The sequence below is a fragment of the Sphaerodactylus townsendi genome, linkage group LG07 (assembly GCF_021028975.2).
Source record: "Sphaerodactylus townsendi isolate TG3544 linkage group LG07, MPM_Stown_v2.3, whole genome shotgun sequence".
NCBI classification, from domain to species: domain Eukaryota; kingdom Metazoa; phylum Chordata; class Lepidosauria; order Squamata; family Sphaerodactylidae; genus Sphaerodactylus; species Sphaerodactylus townsendi.
Window position 1 is genome coordinate 3407939 of NC_059431.1, and position 19554 is coordinate 3427492.

Below are 19554 nucleotides of genomic sequence, written 5' to 3' on the forward strand. Positions count from 1 at the left end.
AGACTTCCCTTCAGCAGGAGAGGAATTCTGGGTTCCTCCAACCTTTACAGCCCAACCGGACGGGGTGGGGGAGGGGGCTTGTGGCGTTCCTTCACTTCCTAGCAATCCTCATGGTCAGAGTCTGCAGTTGGCCGGCCCCACAGCACAAGTCCAGTTCCTCCTACGAATCCTGCAGACACCCCCCACCCACCCCAGCTGCCTCTTCTGAAACCCACCGGGCCGGAGCCCTCCCACCCTGCCTCCGGCGTCTGCTTCGACTACGTAATGCTGATGTCTTTACCGAGACCTGTACAAGGAAGACGGCTGAATACACAGAAACCCAGAATTCCATTTCCTAGCTGGAAAAGGCCATTGCAACCAGGTGCATACACACACACACAACACACACACACACAATTGCCCCCACACACACACGACACCCTGCTTATCCCTTTGTTGGCACTTCTTGCCAATGAGAGGGGGCAGGATTCCCACAGTGCTCTGGGCTCCAGCAAAGATTGCTTATGAAATGACGCTACCCTGGAAGGAGGCCTTCAGGACTTGCGGCTGCCCCACCGTGCCCCACCATAGCCACATTGGGGGCCTGGGGCTCGCACTGGACACGGGCCATGGGAGACAGGAGCAGTGGCAGCCATCTTTTCACTCCTGCCTACACCAGGTGATGCCTCTTGCCAGGCTCCGGGGCCTCGGTTTCGGCCCTCGCGGTCCTCTGCTGGACACAGACTGTTGGCGAGTTCAGACCCCGCATCGTCCAGAGTTTAGTCTGCTTTGGAGGCCGTGGAAGAGAAGCAGGGCTGGGCGGATCCCGAGCAAGAGTCACGCCCCGTCGGCCTCCCCTGCAAGTCCTGTTCCTGTGAAGTCCTTCAGCACTGAGGTGTACGGGGAGGGGGGCACCGGCTGTGCATTGCGCTGGGGTCCGAAGGCAGCTGCAAATGGCGAGGTCAGTGATGGCGTGCCCCTCTTGTGGGTGGGGCGGCCCTGCCAGAGGAATGCTGGCTCTGGCTACAAGATCTGGGCTTCTGCGTGGAGAAAAAGAGAAGGTGGTCAAACTCTGGCTATTCTCCTGCGCTGGAGCTAAGCCAAAGAGTCCTTCTGGTGGCCCACCCAGGGCCAGACCACCTATGTGGGGGCAGCATCTGGCCCCAGGGCCTCCAGAGCAATCAGGGACGGGGGTGGCCCAGACAGTCACGGTTGCTAAGAGCTACCAGAGGGTTTTGGATGCAGCCATTCTGGAACGTTGCGAAGAGGGGCTGATGGATGACCATGCTGCCCTCTTTTTCGGGACCATCCTACCAGCCTGCCAGGGCACTCCCCTCCTCTCCCCCCACCGATGCTAAAATGAAGGAGCCTCCACTCTGCTCACAAGTCACCTGTGAGTCAGACACAACCGCCTGGGGGGCCACCGATCGGTGTCTGACAACCAACCCCTGTCTGCTCTGTTCTGCGTTCCCCTCTCCCGGCCTGTGAGTCGGGCATGGAGACGCTCCTGCCGGCCCACCTGCTCCCCCCAAAGCACCCGGGGGCCACACTCACTGGGCAAGGCCTTCATGTGGATGGTGGCCGAGAGCAGGTCGTGGTTTTTCGTGGCTTCTTTGCTGTGCTTCTTCATCCGGATCCTGGAAACAACCGGGAGAGAGAGTGAGCCAGGCGGGCCGGACAGCTCAGAGCTCCTGGTCCCCAAATCAGGGGTCTGGCTGGCTGCATCACCCCAGGCCCTCCCTCCCTGCTCCCGCAGCTTCCCCCCCATCGACCCTCCCTGGTGCAGGCTGTGGGTTTCCTCCCCTTCTCTCTTTCCTCTGTTGCTTCTCTAGCCTATCCCTTGACTACAGGAAGGGATCTGGAGGTTACGTGTATTAATTTATCAACTTTACTTCTTTCCCCCAAAAGGAACAACACCCAAAGCGGCAGTGGGCCTCGTTCTCCTCTCCTCTGTTTTGTCCTCACAACAATCCTGTGAGGTAGGCTGGGCTGAGAAAAGGAGACGGGCCCAAAGTCACCCAGCAAGTTTTTGCGGCAGAGCAGAGATCCGCACCTGCTCTCTAAGCCGAAAGACCAGCACTCTTGGGGCTTGGACAGATTTATGGAGGAGAAGTCGATCTATGGCTACCAATCTTGATCCTCCTTGATCTGAGGTTGCAAATGCCTTAGCAGACCAAGTGCTCGGGAGCAGCAGCAGCAGAAGGCCCTTGCTTTCACCTCCTGCAGGTGAGCTCCCAAAGGCACCTGGTGGGCCGCTGCGAGTAGCAGAGTGCTGGACTAGATGGACTCTGGTCTGATCCAGCAGGCTCTTATGTTCTTAAGGCCATTGCTTTCACCTCCTGCAGGTGAGCTCCCAAAGGCACCTGGTGGACCACTGCGAGTAGCAGAGAGCTGGACTAGATGGACTCTGGTCTGATCCAGCTGGCTTGTTCTTATGTACTCTAATCACTACATCACGCAATGAAGAAGTGGGGAGGGTCGCCCGGGGCCCCCTGCACCAGAACCAGGGGGTTGGGGAGGGGCAGGGCAGACCACTTGGCCATGTCAGGCTGCAGGGGAGGGGGTCCATTTGCAAAGCCCCCCCCCACTGTTAATAACTCCCCAGAAGTGGGAAACCAGCAACAGGAGGGCTCTTTTCTCCTGCCAGTGTGTTGATTTCCCTTCGTAGGGAATTCCTCCACCTCTGTTGTACGCCTGAAGTGGCACAAGGGAGTCTGGCTGTTGACAGGGAGGTGCATTCGATGCTGGCACCCCCCCCCCCCCATGAGGTGACTGATTCTTTGTCTCTGGATGTACTTAAGCATCGCTTGGATGATATTTATTTGCCAGGGATATTATAGTTGCAGTTCCTGTGCTGACAGGGGGTAGACATGAGCAGGTGGGGGCCGGGGAGACCACAAAGGCAGGATGGGATGGAGGCCTGGGAAGCAGGGAAGCGAAAAAGACACTATTTCTTTCTTCCCTCAAAGAAAGCCAGGACTCGGGGCCACCCAGTGAATCTGGCGGAAAGAAGAGTCCAGACAAAAAGAAGAGGAGTTTGGATTTATATCCCCCCTTTCTCTCCTGCAGGAGACTCAAAGGGGCTGACAATCTCCTTGCCCTTCCCCCCTCACAACAAACACCCTGTGAGGTAGGTGGGCCTGAGAGAGCTCCGAGAAGCTGTGACTAGCCCAAGGTCACCCAGCTGGCGTGTGTGGGAGTACACAGGCTAATCTGAATTCCCCAGATAAGCCTCCACAGCTCAGGCGGCAGAGCTGGGAATCAAACCCGGTTCCTCCAGATTAGAATGCACCTGCTCTTAACCACTACACCACTGCTGCTCTCTTCCAACAATACAAACAAACCTCTTCAAACAATACAGGATTAACATGCAGAGCTCTGCGGCTACTTGGCAGCAAGGAGGCTTTCAGCTGAGAGAACTTTAAGAAGAGGCCGAAGGAGATCAGCCAGGGAGGCAAAATGGAACCTCCATTTTCAGTGGCAATATATCTCTGAAGGCAGGCCACTGGGGGGAACCACATGGTTGGCTTTGTGTCCTGCGGGTGGGCTTCTCGAGAATGTCTTTCCCTCTCACCTTCACTTCCCTCTTGTATTTTAGTTAGTCATCTGTTGTCCGATTGAGATTATTTTTTAACTGTTTTAATTACTGTATTTATAACTGGTGAGCTGCCCTGAGCCCGCCAAGGGAAGGGGGTCACAGGAAGCTAATAAAAAACCACCCTCAACTGCCTGGGGCCAGCGCTGGGAACGAGAGGCCGGCTCAGCTGTCCCTTGTTGCCGGTCCAGATGGGCACCGATATTCGGATGCCCTTCCAGCCCACAGCGAGGCCACGGCCGTCCTGCCTCTCCGTCCTTCCCTTCTCTGGAAAAGAGACGTTTCTGCTTTCCGCCTCTTCGCTCCAGCACTGGCGACATGACCAATTTCCATCTTGTTTTAAGTGGCCTGTCTCCAGAGCCAGAACGGAGCCAACAGCACGTAACCGGCTGGGCTGGCGCTTGGCAGTGGGCAGAGTCACACAGAACAGCGCGGCGGAGGAAAGGGGGCTGTGGAGGCAGAGGCGCTGGGCCAGTTCTGGGGCGTCAGAGTCCTGGTCCTTCCCAAATGAAATGCTGTTGGGAGAAAGGGGTGGTTTTCCCCTCCAGAGCCAAAGGCACCCACCACATCAGGAAGGCAAAGACGAGGATGACTGCCAGGACGAAGAAGGCGAAGACTCCGAGGGACACCAGGACGGCCACCTTCTCCAGCGGGTCGCTGCGGCCTGCTAGAGACAGAAACAGACCTTCCGTGGGGCTGATGCTGCAGCAGTCGCTCCAGTGCACGTGTGGGACGGGGGGAGAAACTGGGTTTCCAGGGGTGTTTCCCCACTCTCGAGGATCCCCCCTATGCCGCGCGCTCAAGCGTCCCCACGACCCTGCGCTCTGCGCGGGGTCATCAAAAGGCGGCCTTTACAAGAGCGCCAGGGATGCCGCGCGCTGAGGGGGCGCGAGAGGGGCAGCGTCGGGGCGGCTGCGCTGTCGCCGCCCCTGTCGTGGGGAGTGCCCCGGGACCCCGCACTACTTCAGGAGAGTAGCGCGGGGCTTAAGGTAAGTGGGGAAAGGCCCCAGGGCCCCACCGAGGGGTCCCCTGCCCCTCCCCTGACCACCAGGATTTCTTCCCACCCCCATGCTTATGGGCAACTTTGAGGCTTCCTTCTCATCCCTCCCAGGTTCTCACACAACATGCCCCCCCCGCCCCGACCTGCTTTCCAGCCTCACAGCTGGGGCTTGCTCTTGGGTACATACCGACAGGTTCGTTGTTGGGGGCCAGAGAGGGCTCCTCAGCCGGACTCTCGGGCTCAACGGCTGCGGTGGCCGCTTCACTGGGTGCCACGGTTTGCCCTGGGAAGAGACAGAGGGCCACGGAGGCCGGTCATGGGAGAAGAGGACCAAAAGGGGCGCCAAGCTGCCTTCCGCGGAGTCAGACCTCCCTGGGCCATCAAGGCCGGTCCTGTCTACTCCGGCCGGCAGCTGCTCTCCAGGGTCTCGGGACGAGGCCTTTCACATCACCTGGTCCTATTTTTAGTTGGAGATGCCGAGGATTGAGCCGGCAACCTTGTTCATGCAATGCCAAGGCTCTTCCACTGACTCCCCACAACATTTCCTGAAGAGGCAGTGCTCCCCACTGGGTGCAGCCCATTGGACCCAGGCTCTGCACTAGTTGCACCCCTCCTAGCAGCTTCCGTGCCCTTCAGCTCCCTGATGTCCCCCTCCTCGGACCTCCCCCGAGTCTCGCTGCAGGGCCTCACCCAGAGCGGGAATGCCCCTCGCTTCGCTGCTCCATTCGCTCCAGCTCCCGGCGTCTAGGAAGTCCTTTGCGCTGACCTGGACCACGTGCTCCAAGCCCATGAAGGCGTCGGTGATCATCTCGGAGACGTTGGCCGTCTCCACCTGACAATGCGGGACACACAGCTTATTCCCCACCCAGGAAGGCGGCCCCAGCGTGGTGTAGTGGCTAAGAGCTGGGGGATTCTAATCCGGAGAACTGGGTTTGATTCCCCGCTCCTCCACCTGAGTGGCCGAGGCTTATCTGGTGAACCAGATGTGTTCCCACACTCCTACATTCCTGCTGGGCGACCTTGAGCTAGTCACAGTTCTCTCTGAACTCTCTCAGCCCCACCTGCCTCACAAGGCATCTGTTGTGGGGAGAAGAAGAAGAAGAAGAGTTTTGGATTCATATCCCCCCTTTCTCTCCTGCAGGAGACTCAAAGGGGCTTACAATCCCCTTGCCCTTCCCCCCTCACAACAAACACCCTGTGAGGTAGGTGGGGCTGGGAGAGCTCCGAGAAGCTGTGACTAGCCCAAGGTCACCCAGATGCCGTGTGTGGGAGTGCACAGGCTAATCTGAATTCCCCAGATAAGCCTCCACAGCTCAGGCGGCAGAGCTGGGAATCGAACCCGGTTCCTCCAGATTAGATACACGAGCTCTTAACCTCCTTGGGAAGGAAGGGAAAGGAGCTTGTAGGCCACCTTGAGTCTCCTTACAGGAGAGAAAGGTGGGGAATGAATCCAAACTCTTCTTCTTTATCAGCAAGCGAGATGGCAGGGCGCGTTCCAGGGCTCTTCCTTGGTTGGTGGCAGAGGACGGGGGCTGGCGAGGTCCCATGTCAGCTGCCTGCCCTTGAAAAAGCCCCCCAGGCTAACCCTGCTGCAGCTGCTTGCTTACTGCAAGCGTGTGCTCGGGACTGGCTGCTCCTCAAACCTTCTTGGACGGGAACGATGGAAATATTTGTGAGCAAAAATATTTTTTAAACCCTGTTTAAGTCAGAGGAGGAGGGGTAATTCGGAAGCGCCAACAGAAGCAGCCGTTTGGTCAGACAGCCTCTGCGAGGAACAGGGTGTGCCTGAGTCAAACGTCTATCTTTTCAGGGTGTTGTGGGTTTTCGGGGTAGTATGGCCGTGTTCCAGTAGCATTTTTTCCTGACGTTTTGCCTGCATCTGCGGCTGGCATCTTCAGAGGATCTAGGAGAGCCGGGGACAGATCCTCTGAAGAAGCCATCCAAAGATGAAGGTGAAACGTCAGGAGAAAATGCTACTGGAACACGGCCATACAGCCCGGAAAACTCACAACACCCTGGTGATCCCGGCCATGAAATTTGTGTTGGTGAGACACAAATTGGTGGACCATACTCTGCTGAAGAAGGAGACCATGTCCTAGAACTGATATTCTCTCTCCCTCCCACCCCCTTCACACACACACACACACACGCGCGCGCGCACGCACGCACGCACACACTTCCTGCTGCTGCTGCTGCTGCTGTGGGAGGATAGAGAGGCTTGTTATTTTGATATTCCTCTATTAGATCTGTCATTATTTCAATAGATCTAATATGATACAAAAGCGTGAAATAAAGGTTTACAAAGCTCTCCTTATCATCAGGTGGGGTGGAAGTAGAATGGGTGGGGCACCCAGCTCCTTTGTGTTGGTGAGACACCCGGCTCAGCATCAAAGCCCCCAAGAACAAGCCACGGTGTTACTCATGAATAATTTGCCTTTGAAAGAAAAGGGGGACACAACGTTGGAATCAAAGAAGCCAACAACCGTTTGAAGTGGGCACAGCAAAAGATGTAATAAACATGAAGCGTTTGAAGGACACGTTTGGTTTTGAAGGCACTTATCTCGGTAATCATTACAACGACCCTGTAAGACAGGCCAATATCACTAACCTGATCGTACTAATGGGCACAAACAGATGTGATGAAGACTGACACGTCTCCACTGGTCTGTGAAATGCAAACTATCCTTGTGCAGCCCAAATTTGGAGGAGCTGATTGTCACTAGCAGAAGCAAGTGAGAGTCGAAGGGTTAAACCTCCTCTGTCTTCCCCATGTGGCCCCGAGGCAAATTGAGGCTCCGGGAGAATGTGGTTAAGGGGTGCAATCTTGGAAATATCTGCTTGAGTCCTAAGGAAGGCTGGCTGGCATGAAGCGAAATCTGAACATGGGACGAGTGCTCTGTCTCTTAAACTCAACGCTATACCTATTCCAGGTTGGAATGACAGAGGAAGAGCCCCTCTCGGTCTCCCCTCCCACCCCCCCATCCCCAATTCTGCCCCTCAGCCAGAACTTCCACATGGTGGCGGCGTTTGGGACTCACCATTGACCAAGAGCTGTGCATGACGGGGCGATACTGGAGCCGGAACTTGAGCTGGAAATGGGGCTCGTTTGGCCAAGTGGAGGGGTACTCCCAGCTCACCCGCAGCCGCCGGGGGGCTGATGGCACGGGCTCCACCCGCAGGCCCTCTGGGGGATCTGGCTTGACTGGGGAGAAGAAGGCAGAGGGAGGGGGTGAGAGGCATGGAGGAGGGAGACGAAGGCTCTGATGGGCCTCCCCCCGGGAGCCTGGGCCGCTTGAGTGGGACGTGAGGAATGGCGGAGGGTTCATTTCCATTATAAATGTTCATATTTTAAGAGTCCCAAAATCCCACTCCCCACATTTCTGTGAACCCCATTTAAGGCTCTGGCTCCTGAATTGAGAGGCGGCTCCCCCCAGCCACACCTTCACCCCCGCGACTTACGGATGGCTTGCACGGCGAAGTCCAGCAGGCGGAAGTTGGAGCCCAGGGGGTTCACCTCGGTCACGTTCACGCGGTAGGTGCTCCAGAACTGGGACTTGCTGACGGTGCAGGAGTGGGGGTGCGCAGGGTCCTGGAGGCACAGCCCCACGTCGCTGGTCTTGGACCTGTCCACACACAAACCGAGAGGGGGGCTCTCAGACAGGCCGGCTCTGCTGAGCGACCATCTTCTCCCGACTCACTCCTGGGCCGCGTAAGAGATCTCTCGCAGCCTGGGGATGGTGCGTGCATCAGGTTGTAAACTGGGGCTGGGGAAATTCCTGGCAACCAGGCAATACAGCTTGGGGAGGGTGGTGTTTGGGGAGGAGAAAGAAGAGTTTGGATTTATACCCCCCCCTTTCTCTCCAGTAAGGAGACTCAAGGCGGCTTACAAGCTCCTTTCCCTTCCTCTCCCTACAACCAGTGGCGTAACGCCCAGGGGGCACATCTTGCACGGGGCACGCGCTGGTGCGTGGGCATGGCTGGGGTGTTCTGGGGGCATTCCAGGGCAGGGGCGTGTGGGGCCATGGCAGGGGCCCAGGTCACACACGTGCCCCAGACACAGTTCCCCCTCGCTACAGCTCTGGCTACAACAGACACCTTGTGAGGCAGGTAAATCTTTGTTTTTCTTGCTTTCCTCTCCTCCTTTGTTACATCACTCTGTCTCATTCACCTCCCAGCGTCCCGGCTCTTCAGCTTCCGCCCGTCTCTCTGCTCTGACGCATTTCACCTCCTCCTTTGGTGAATAGTTAAAGCGAGAGGCACACCTCAAGTTTTTGCCATGCCCGCAGAGTTCACTTTCTTTTCGTCTCCAATTTATAATCCGTTTTGTTTCACCTTCAAAAGACTGTCAAACCCCCTCTACCTTCTGTTTCAATGCTCCTCAAACCCTCTTCCGCCTTTACTTGCGGTTGCTGAAGCTCCCGTTGCAGCGCTTGCAAGCACCGCCCCCGCTTCTGCCGCCGCCCGAAACCCTCGCTACAGCTCTGGCTACAACAGACACCTTGTGAGGCAGGTGGGGCTGAGAGAGTTATGACTAGCCCAAGGGTATCCAGCAGGAATGTAGGAGTGCAGAAACTCATCTGGTTCACCAGATAAGCCTCTGCCAAGGTGGAGGAGTGGGGAATCAAACCCGGTTCTCCAGATTAGAATCCACCTGCTCCTAATCACTACAGCACGCTGAGAAAGAGCTCAGTGGAGATGCAACGATACCGCACATCCTGTCCTCCAAAGCTGCCCTTTCCCCCAGGGGGGTCTGATCTCTGATCTTAGGACCAACTGCAATTCTGGAATACCTCCAGGTCCCTCCTGGAGGATGGCAACCATACTTATATGCTTGGATGATTCGTAGGCTAGAGCTGTGCCGGGGCCTGCCCACTACAGGCAGGTGTGCGCAACCACTGGAGTCCCGCAAGCGCCTCGAGGACGTTCCATTCTTCATTCCAAAGAAACCAATGATGACATTTGCAAGGGAAGACGCAGGAACTGGGGCAGTTGAGGGCAGATAATGGGGGGGGGGGGAGCAGGAAAGCTTTTGGGAGCAGACACTGCTGATAGGGGAGGGCAGGCAGGCAAGGAGGCCAAGCCCAAGTCTGCTCACTTCCACCCCCACCCCCAGACTAGATTCTGCTACAACTGGAAGGCCACAAACATGGGCTCCAGGGGCCGCGTGGCGTGGCTCTGCCGTCCAGTGTCTCTGTGTTGTCAACTTTGCCCTGAAAGTAGGAATCCCATTCAAATGAGAGGAGCGTCTGGATTGGAGGGGCCCCGGGTTTGTTGTACTTCAGCCCCAAGCCTTAGTGCCCAGACTGGCTGGAGGCCCACGAACGCATGTGAGGGGGGGGGGCAATCGGGGGTCTGAAAAGAGGAGCTGTCCCGTTGCTTGGGAGGAGCTCCTTTTTGCCTCTGGGGTTGAGGACGTTGGACTGCGCGTGCTTCGCCTTGGACGGCAGGTTCGCCAGGGATGGGGGCATCCCACGACTGCTACGTATCAGATGGAACACGGATTGTAAGCAGTGGTGGGATCCAAAAATTTTAGTAACAGGTTCCCATGGTGGTGGGATTCAAACTGTGGCGTAGCGCCAATGGGGCTGGGCGGGGCACGACGGGGGCGTGGCCGGGCATTCCGGGGGCGGGGCATTCCTGGGCGGGGCTGTGGCAAGGACGCAGCCGCTGCGCCGGTCCTTGGGCGGGAAGCGAATGCACGCAGCCGCAGGCTGCCACGCACGCCGGTGCCCCTCCTGCTAGACTGCTTCAAGTTCTGTGCGCTACTGCTGAGAGGAGAGGCGTAACCATGTCAAAAACCATGTGGCAAAATCACCCATGAGTAACCCCCTCTCGGCACACACACATGATTAGTAACCTACTCTCGGGAACCTGTGAGAACCTGCTGGATCCCACCTCTGATTGTAAGTCCTTCTGTGAGTCCTGTCCTGAGAGGAGGACGAGGACGAGGAGGAGGAGGCATGCCTTCCTCCCCCTCCCCCTAGCCCCAGAGCTGCATCACTGCTGGGGAATAACACATCTTCCCTGCCAGGACCTGTTGCACATACAGCAGCACTGACAGACGAAGCCCCCCCCCTCCCGCCCCGGGGGCTTTCCGGCTCTCCTGGCCTGGTGCCCGGTTCTTACATTCCTGAAAGGTCACAGCCCTGGAAAGGAAAAGGAGGGGGAGGCTTCGCTGCACACCCACCCACCCACAGGGATCGTGGTAATGCAATGCCCCCAGCGTTTGCATGTCAAGGATGGGGAAGGGCTGAGCCCAGGCATGCAAGCCCCAGGAAAGAGCCCTCCGCCCCCTTCCTTCCCCAGTGAGGCACCCTCCCCGCCCTGCCCATTCCTGCAAGCAAAAGCGAAAGAGCATTACTCTGGCTAGCCTGCAGAAGAGGAGCAAAAGGTGGGCAAATCCGTTATGAGTGCCAGCCCACCACTGAAACTCCCAGACATTTAGGGCTGCCAGTGTGGTGTAGTGGTCAAGAGCAGGTGCACTCTTAATCTGGAGAACTGGGTTTGATTCCCTGCTCTGCCGCTTGAGCTGTGGAGGCTTATCTGGTGAACCACATTAGCTTGTACACTCCAGCACATGCCAGCTGGGTGACCTTGGGCTTGCCACAGTTCTTCGGAGCTCTCTCAGCCCCACCCACCTCACACGGTGTTTGTTGTGAGGGGGAAGGGCAAGGAGTTTGTCAGCCCTTTGAGTCGGCGACAGGAGAGAAAGGGAGGGATATAAATCCAAACTCTTCTTCTTCTTCTCTTGAAGATAACCAAGAAGAAGAAGAAGAGTTTTGGATTTATATCCCCCCTTTCTCTCCTGCAGGAGACTCAAAGGAGCTCACAATCTCCTTGCCCTTCCCCCCTCACAACAAACACCTTGTGAGGTAGATGGGGCTGAGAGAGCTCCGAGAAGCTGTGACTAGCCCAAGGTCACCCAGCTGGCATGTGTGGGAGTGCACAGGCTAAACTGGTTCACCAGATCAGCCTCCACAGCTCAGGCGGCAGAGCTGGGAATCAAACCCGGTTCCTCCAGATTAGATACACGAGCTCTTAACCTCCTACGCCACTGCTGCTCCAGGAAAAGAGAATGACAGAAACAAACAGGAAACAGGAGTTACAGAATTTCTAGGCTGTCTTGAGGGAAATACAATTATTTTGCAAAGGTTTCCCTGGAAGTCTGGAAAAGAAGGAAGAAACCTGGGTGTTGTGGGTTTTCCGGGTTGTATGTCCGTGTTTAAGTAGCATTTTCTCCTGTCGTTTCGTCTGCATCTCTGGCTGGCGTCGATCCTCTGAAGATGCCAGCCACAGATGTAGGCGAAATGCCAGGAGAAAATGCTACTGGAACACGGACATACAACCCGGAAAACCCACAACACTCTAGTGATTCCGGCATTTGACAATAGAAGGAAGAAACCCTTGCTAAACTTCATCTGAACTAGAGATTTAGGGAGAATTCACACAGCACATAAACAGTTCAGTAGTGGGGAAATATGGCAAACTCTCCCCCCGCTGGGGTTTTCTCCCAGGCCCAGCCAGCATCTGCCGGGTCCTGGTGTCTTCCAGGGACCCCCTTGTCTAGGTGTAACCCCCATGCCCAGAATGGGTTGACCCAGAAAGGGGTGGAGACTCAAAGCAGCAAGAGGCTGCAGAGCTCATGTAGTTTGGAGGAGACGAGGCTACCAGACTCGGACCTTGGTTTCTATAAGCCCTTAACACCTTGTTAAGGTAACTGCAATGTTGTTGGGAACTAGTGGGAAGGTAGTTGTTTGTTTTTGCTATGTTGTAAATGTTGGAGTTTATTGTTTCAGGGTTTTTTGTGTTTGTAATGGGTGAAAGTTCTCCTGGAAACCTTCATCATGTTGAATCCTGTTCACCAAGCCCTTGGAGTCTTCAGGAGCCAACCCGCTTGCAAAGAAGAATTGGACTTGGCAGTATCAGTAGACTGTAAATAGAAGGACTTGAAAATGCAACCTGAACAGGACCTTGAAGAGTGATGTTAAATGTTGATGTTATATGTTAAGAAAGTAAACCATTTTGTTTTGTTTTTTAATTTGTTGTTGCAAACTCATTCCAAGTTCTGCCCCACAGAACCCACAGATAGAGGTTACATAGGGTTGAGGCCTGAGTGGGGGGGGGGGGGGTGTGTGGGTGGGGGGGTGGGGGGGGGGGGGGGGGGGGGGGGTGGGGGGTGTGGGGGGGGGCGTGGGTGGGGTGGGGGGGGGGTGGGGGGGGGGGGGGGGGGGGGGGGCGTGTGGGGGGGGGCGGAGGGGGGGGGGGGGGGGGGTGGTTTGGGGGAGGGGGGGTGGGGGGGGGGGGGGGTGGGGGAGGGGGGGGGTGGGGGGGGGACGGGGGGTGGGGGGGGGGGGGGGTGGGGGGGGGGGGGGGTGGGGGGGGGGGGGGGTGGGGGGGGGGGGGGGTGGGGGGGGGGGGGGGTGGGGGGGGGGGGGGGTGGGGGGGGGGGGGGGTGGGGGGGGGGGGGGGTGGGGGGGGGGGGGGGTGGGGGGGGGGGGGGGTGGGGGGGGGGGGGGGTGGGGGGGGGGGGGGGTGGGGGGGGGGGGGGGTGGGGGGGGGGGGGGGTGGGGGGGGGGGGGGGTGGGGGGGGGGGGGGGTGGGGGGGGGGGGGGGTGGGGGGGGGGGGGGGTGGGGGGGGGGGGGGGTGGGGGGGGGGGGGGGTGGGGGGGGGGGGGGGTGGGGGGGGGGGGGGGTGGGGGGGGGGGGGGGTGGGGGGGGGGGGGGGTGGGGGGGGGGGGGGGTGGGGGGGGGGGGGGGTGGGGGGGGGGGGGGGTGGGGGGGGGGGGGGGTGGGGGGGGGGGGGGGTGGGGGGGGGGGGGGGTGGGGGGGGGGGGGGGTGGGGGGGGGGGGGGGTGGGGGGGGGGGGGGGTGGGGGGGGGGGGGGGTGGGGGGGGGGGGGGGTGGGGGGGGGGGGGGGTGGGGGGGGGGGGGGGTGGGGGGGGGGGGGGGTGGGGGGGGGGGGGGGTGGGGGGGGGGGGGGGTGGGGGGGGGGGGGGGTGGGGGGGGGGGGGGGTGGGGGGGGGGGGGGGTGGGGGGGGGGGGGGGTGGGGGGGGGGGGGGGTGGGGGGGGGGGGGGGTGGGGGGGGGGGGGGGTGGGGGGGGGGGGGGGTGGGGGGGGGGGGGGGTGGGGGGGGGGGGGGGTGGGGGGGGGGGGGGGTGGGGGGGGGGGGGGGTGGGGGGGGGGGGGGGTGGGGGGGGGGGGGGGTGGGGGGGGGGGGGGGTGGGGGGGGGGGGGGGTGGGGGGGGGGGGGGGTGGGGGGGGGGGGGGGTGGGGGGGGGGGGGGGTGGGGGGGGGGGGGGGTGGGGGGGGGGGGGGGTGGGGGGGGGGGGGGGTGGGGGGGGGGGGGGGTGGGGGGGGGGGGGGGTGGGGGGGGGGGGGGGTGGGGGGGGGGGGGGGTGGGGGGGGGGGGGGGTGGGGGGGGGGGGGGGTGGGGGGGGGGGGGGGTGGGGGGGGGGGGGGGTGGGGGGGGGGGGGGGTGGGGGGGGGGGGGGGTGGGGGGGGGGGGGGGTGGGGGGGGGGGGGGGTGGGGGGGGGGGGGGGTGGGGGGGGGGGGGGGTGGGGGGGGGGGGGGGTGGGGGGGGGGGGGGGTGGGGGGGGGGGGGGGTGGGGGGGGGGGGGGGTGGGGGGGGGGGGGGGTGGGGGGGGGGGGGGGTGGGGGGGGGGGGGGGTGGGGGGGGGGGGGGGTGGGGGGGGGGGGGGGTGGGGGGGGGGGGGGGTGGGGGGGGGGGGGGGTGGGGGGGGGGGGGGGTGGGGGGGGGGGGGGGTGGGGGGGGGGGGGGGTGGGGGGGGGGGGGGGTGGGGGGGGGGGGGGGTGGGGGGGGGGGGGGGTGGGGGGGGGGGGGGGTGGGGGGGGGGGGGGGTGGGGGGGGGGGGGGGTGGGGGGGGGGGGGGGTGGGGGGGGGGGGGGGTGGGGGGGGGGGGGGGTGGGGGGGGGGGGGGGTGGGGGGGGGGGGGGGTGGGGGGGGGGGGGGGTGGGGGGGGGGGGGGGTGGGGGGGGGGGGGGGTGGGGGGGGGGGGGGGTGGGGGGGGGGGGGGGTGGGGGGGGGGGGGGGTGGGGGGGGGGGGGGGTGGGGGGGGGGGGGGGTGGGGGGGGGGGGGGGTGGGGGGGGGGGGGGGTGGGGGGGGGGGGGGGTGGGGGGGGGGGGGGGTGGGGGGGGGGGGGGGTGGGGGGGGGGGGGGGTGGGGGGGGGGGGGGGTGGGGGGGGGGGGGGGTGGGGGGGGGGGGGGGTGGGGGGGGGGGGGGGTGGGGGGGGGGGGGGGTGGGGGGGGGGGGGGGTGGGGGGGGGGGGGGGTGGGGGGGGGGGGGGGTGGGGGGGGGGGGGGGTGGGGGGGGGGGGGGGTGGGGGGGGGGGGGGGTGGGGGGGGGGGGGGGTGGGGGGGGGGGGGGGTGGGGGGGGGGGGGGGTGGGGGGGGGGGGGGGTGGGGGGGGGGGGGGGTGGGGGGGGGGGGGGGTGGGGGGGGGGGGGGGTGGGGGGGGGGGGGGGTGGGGGGGGGGGGGGGTGGGGGGGGGGGGGGGTGGGGGGGGGGGGGGGTGGGGGGGGGGGGGGGTGGGGGGGGGGGGGGGTGGGGGGGGGGGGGGGTGGGGGGGGGGGGGGGTGGGGGGGGGGGGGGGTGGGGGGGGGGGGGGGTGGGGGGGGGGGGGGGTGGGGGGGGGGGGGGGTGGGGGGGGGGGGGGGTGGGGGGGGGGGGGGGTGGGGGGGGGGGGGGGTGGGGGGGGGGGGGGGTGGGGGGGGGGGGGGGTGGGGGGGGGGGGGGGTGGGGGGGGGGGGGGGTGGGGGGGGGGGGGGGTGGGGGGGGGGGGGGGTGGGGGGGGGGGGGGGTGGGGGGGGGGGGGGGTGGGGGGGGGGGGGGGTGGGGGGGGGGGGGGGTGGGGGGGGGGGGGGGTGGGGGGGGGGGGGGGTGGGGGGGGGGGGGGGTGGGGGGGGGGGGGGGTGGGGGGGGGGGGGGGTGGGGGGGGGGGGGGGTGGGGGGGGGGGGGGGTGGGGGGGGGGGGGGGTGGGGGGGGGGGGGGGTGGGGGGGGGGGGGGGTGGGGGGGGGGGGGGGTGGGGGGGGGGGGGGGTGGGGGGGGGGGGGGGTGGGGGGGGGGGGGGGTGGGGGGGGGGGGGGGTGGGGGGGGGCTGAAGATGCCAGCCACAGATTCAGGCGAAACGTCAGGAGAGAATGCTGCTAGAACACGGCCATATAGCCCGGAAACCACACAGCACCCCAGACTAAAGTTAGTTCCTTCTTTGCATTCCCTAATTTTTGAATCCTGATTTGGACCGTTGAAAAGCTCTGCACCCCAATATGAGGTTTGGACCACCACACAACCCTTTCCTTGGCAACCATGACCAGCACACTGGGGGCGGGGGAGTGTGTGTGGGGGACTGTGTATATTGCGCTGGGTGCGCACACCATTTGTCCTAAATTGAAAATGGAAAGGGACCCTTTGCGGAAAAAGAAACAGAGGGAAACAGACATTTCCAATTTTCCACCCCCTTATTTAGAAAACAAACAACAGAGCTGAAATACTCTCCATTGTTCCCCCGTAAACAAAACACAACAAAACAAAAGCAGCCGCCGTGGCCAACCGTCCTTGCCCCGGGCCCTCTGCAGTTCATCTATTCTCTTTGCACACAATAAAACAGAGAAATACGCATTTAAAAATACAGGGCTCCGGGCACCATTTCCTGATCTTCCTGCAGTGCCAACCGGCAGAAACTTCACGCAAATCCAGCAAGGATTGGGGAGGAGGGGGCTGCTATTGGAGAGGGGTCAACTGAGGCACAGTTAACCCCTTATTGACTGTACACTATACTAGGAATGTCGCCTCAAAGGGGAATTTGCAGAATCAGGGCAACAGCCCCACACTTCTATGTCCCTTTCAGCAACTTGTGCTCATTCACGGATGCAAAAAAACCATCTGCTGCTCAAGGGAACGTCACCGTTTCTCCCAGATCTCAACGAATTCACTGCTGCTCCAAGCAGACAAAGGGGCAGCTGAGTTTTAACTGGAATTGGCTCTGTCAGCAAAGAACGGGACCCTTGAAGTTCACAGGTGGGATACCGATGTTTTGGAAAGTTCGGCATTCACAGAAGAGATATTTTAAGCCCCACATGGTTTCTGCTGCGTGCTTTGTGCTAGCCCACCAGAGACCATCCAAGGGGCGAAGTAACAAGCAGGAATTTATGAACTGAACAATCAACAAATTGTGGTGGGTTTTGAAGAGCAAGAGAAAGGCCTCGTCCTAAACACGTTCACACTTCGGAGCCTTTGAAGTCAACAGATGAGCCAAGGATGCCAGAAAGGTTACAAACAGGGAGCACATTCCTTTTGGAAAAGGAAGCGGGGGGGGGGGGGGGTTTCAGATTTCACCGCAGGGCTGGAAGCCGGAGACTGTTTGCTTCTGACTTCTAATTGAGAAGGAACGACCCAGATCCGGTTTTATGAGCCGCTCCGTCCCTCAAGCAGACCTGGGAAGGTACATCAGGGTGGCCGGAGGGACCCAGCATTTTACCAGTAAAGGCCGTCCCGTGAATACATGGAGCTGCCTTATACTAAGACAGCCCCCCACCCCGTTCCATCAAAGCTGGCATTGCCCACTCAGACTGGCAGCGGCTCTCCGGGGTCCCTGGCAAAGGCCCTTCGCGTGGGTCGCATGACCTGGCCTTTTCGAGTGGAGAAGCTGGGTATTGAACCTGCACGCCAAGCACATGTTCTTCCACTGAGCCACGGCTCCTCCCCAGCACACACGTGATGCTGCCGTACACTGAATCAGAACCTGGGTCAGCCGAGGTTGGTCTTGCCTGCTCAGACAGGCAGAAGTTGGGGCCGATGGGGTAGAAGACAGGTAGATGCTGGGCAGGGGCGTACCTAGGCAAACTGGTGCCCGGGGACAAAACCTGAGTTTGGCGCCCCCTCCCCGCCCGGCGTATGGGCGGCCACCCTGAAAGTCTGGTGCCTCTATCTTCAAAAATGTGCAGCCTGCCTACACACTCAGAAATTCCCCATTGGCTACAATGGAGCAAAGTCACTGCAAAACAAAGAATCTTGGGCAAATTTCTTGGGGTGCCTGGAAGAGGTGTATTTTTAAAGCTAGTGACACCACAATTTCAGGGTATCATCTGTTAACTATTCTTATGATGCCACCCAAGTTTGGTAAAGTTATGTTCAGGGGGACCGAAGTTATGGTCCCTCAAATGGGTAGCCCCCATCTCAGGTTAGCTCCCATTGAAAACAATGGGGATGGGGGCACCCCCTTTGGGGGTCCATAACTTTGCTGCCCCTGAACCAAACATCACCAATTTTGGGTGGTATCATCAGGACAGTCTCTGGATGGTACCCTGAAATTTGGTGTCGCTAGCCTTAAAAAAGCTCTGCGCTTTCCCCCACAAAACTTGGGCGTGAAAAAACACTTAAAGCTGTCTCCTTGTCATTCTCCTGGCCGGGGTTATGGGCGCTTCGCTGACGTAGATCTTGGCCAGGCCTGCAGTTTTCATGAAGGGGGGTGGGGGGGGGTCTTGTGTGGATCGGCTTTCCAGCAGTTGGACGAACAGGAGGCCATCTTCCAAAGCAGGCATTTCCTGCAGGTGAAATGCTCTCTGTCACCTGGAGATCAGTTGCAACCCAGGAAATCTCCACCCACCCGCTGGAGGCCGGCAGCCCTACTTCCCAAGTCCAGTTGCCATAGGAACCGCACACTCACCGAGGCCTGCCGCCCAAGCCAGGTAAGACCTGGCTGAAAATTTGGGGCTTCCAAGGAGGGGGGGTGTTTCGCCTTTTGGGTGAGAGGAGACACCCGCCGGGGCTGACCTGCACAGCGAGAAGGAACCCGGCCCATTTCTTTCTCTGGATTTCCTGCCTGCCCTGTCCCGAGGGAAGGAAACAACACCCGGCCCCCTATAAAACCTCTCCAATAAAACCACCAGTAATCACAAGCCCAGCAAGAATGGAAATGAGTTCAGTATGGCCTCCTGTTCGTCCAACTGCTGGAAAGCCGATCCACACAAGACCCCCCCCACCCCCCTTCATGAAAACTGCAGGCCTGGCCAAGATCTACGTCAGCAAAGCGCCCATAACCCCGGCCAGGAGAATGACAAGGAGAGAGCCCAATCCGTCCGGTGAGCTGGGCCTCAGGTGCTAACTGACAGCTCAATTGAGGCTGCAAACAACCTGCACCAATTACGTAGCAACGTCCCACAACCGACTTCTGTCCGTTTATCAGCTTTAAAAGTGATCCATGTCTGGGAAGGCAGGCAAGAAGGGCCTGGAAAGAGCACGCCTGTTGCAAACCCAGGAGCAGTGGCGCTGTTCGCAGAAGCCAAGTTGGCCGGCTGGCACTCGCTGGGTGAAACAGAACTACTCGGGAGCAAAGAGGGACAGAGAGAGAAACACTGGGAAAACAGCCTCCTCTTTCCTGCCTGCTCCGCACCAAACAACATCCGCTCCGGCCCTCTTCGCTGCCAGCGCCACCAGTCTGTTTTTCTCTTTAATCCCTTCATCAGGGCCAAGGAAGAGGCCGAGGGGATTGGCAGAGGCGGCCTGGCACCAAGCAACAGTGCCCATGCCTGCTGAGAATGGGCAGGAGGACTGCGAACGCCTGCGGCCGCCCGGACACCTCGCCAGCTACCCTCTGGCCCTCCCACTCAAAATGGCAGCATTTGCTAGCAGCAAAGGAGGGCAGCCCCAGGGATCAGAGCTGGAGCTACAGGTCATGTGTGGTGCCGCCGGTCCTCCTGGGCTCGCAGCCGTTTCCAAAGGCACCAGCTGAATGTGCGCTGGAAACTGCCCTTCACTGAACCAGACCCGTGGGCCACCCTTCAACGCCAGTCTCGCCTCCTCAGACTGGCAGCCGCTCTCCAGCGTCCCAGGCACAGAAAGGTCTTTCACGTCACCTCTTGCCTTGTGTGGTCAGCTGCAGATAATAGAATCATGGAGCTGAGAGAGTCCGCCGGGGCGCCCAGTCCAACCGCCGGGCACACAGGAAGACACGTGGCCA

At 61.4% G+C, this 19554-nt stretch overlaps 1 protein-coding gene across 1 annotated transcript in view; it reads right to left on the reverse strand.

Annotated features, from left to right (window-relative positions):
- The window catches only part of IL11RA (interleukin 11 receptor subunit alpha), a 10224-nt gene extending 182 nt beyond the window's left edge, over positions 1-10042 (reverse strand). Inside the window, exons 1-9 of the mRNA XM_048503352.1 lie at positions 9973-10042; positions 9365-9554; positions 8034-8257; positions 7613-7776; positions 5265-5406; positions 4762-4857; positions 4139-4241; positions 1534-1616; positions 1-1019 (exon numbers count right to left, since the gene is read on the reverse strand). The exon at positions 1-1019 is cut by the window's left edge and continues 182 nt beyond it. Coding sequence (XP_048359309.1) covers positions 1003-1019; positions 1534-1616; positions 4139-4241; positions 4762-4857; positions 5265-5406; positions 7613-7776; positions 8034-8257; positions 9365-9554; positions 9973-10042 — 1089 coding nt within the window. The 3' untranslated portion in view covers positions 1-1002. The remainder of the gene's footprint in view (positions 1020-1533; positions 1617-4138; positions 4242-4761; positions 4858-5264; positions 5407-7612; positions 7777-8033; positions 8258-9364; positions 9555-9972) is intronic.
- Between the last annotated feature and the right edge of the window lie 9512 nt (positions 10043-19554).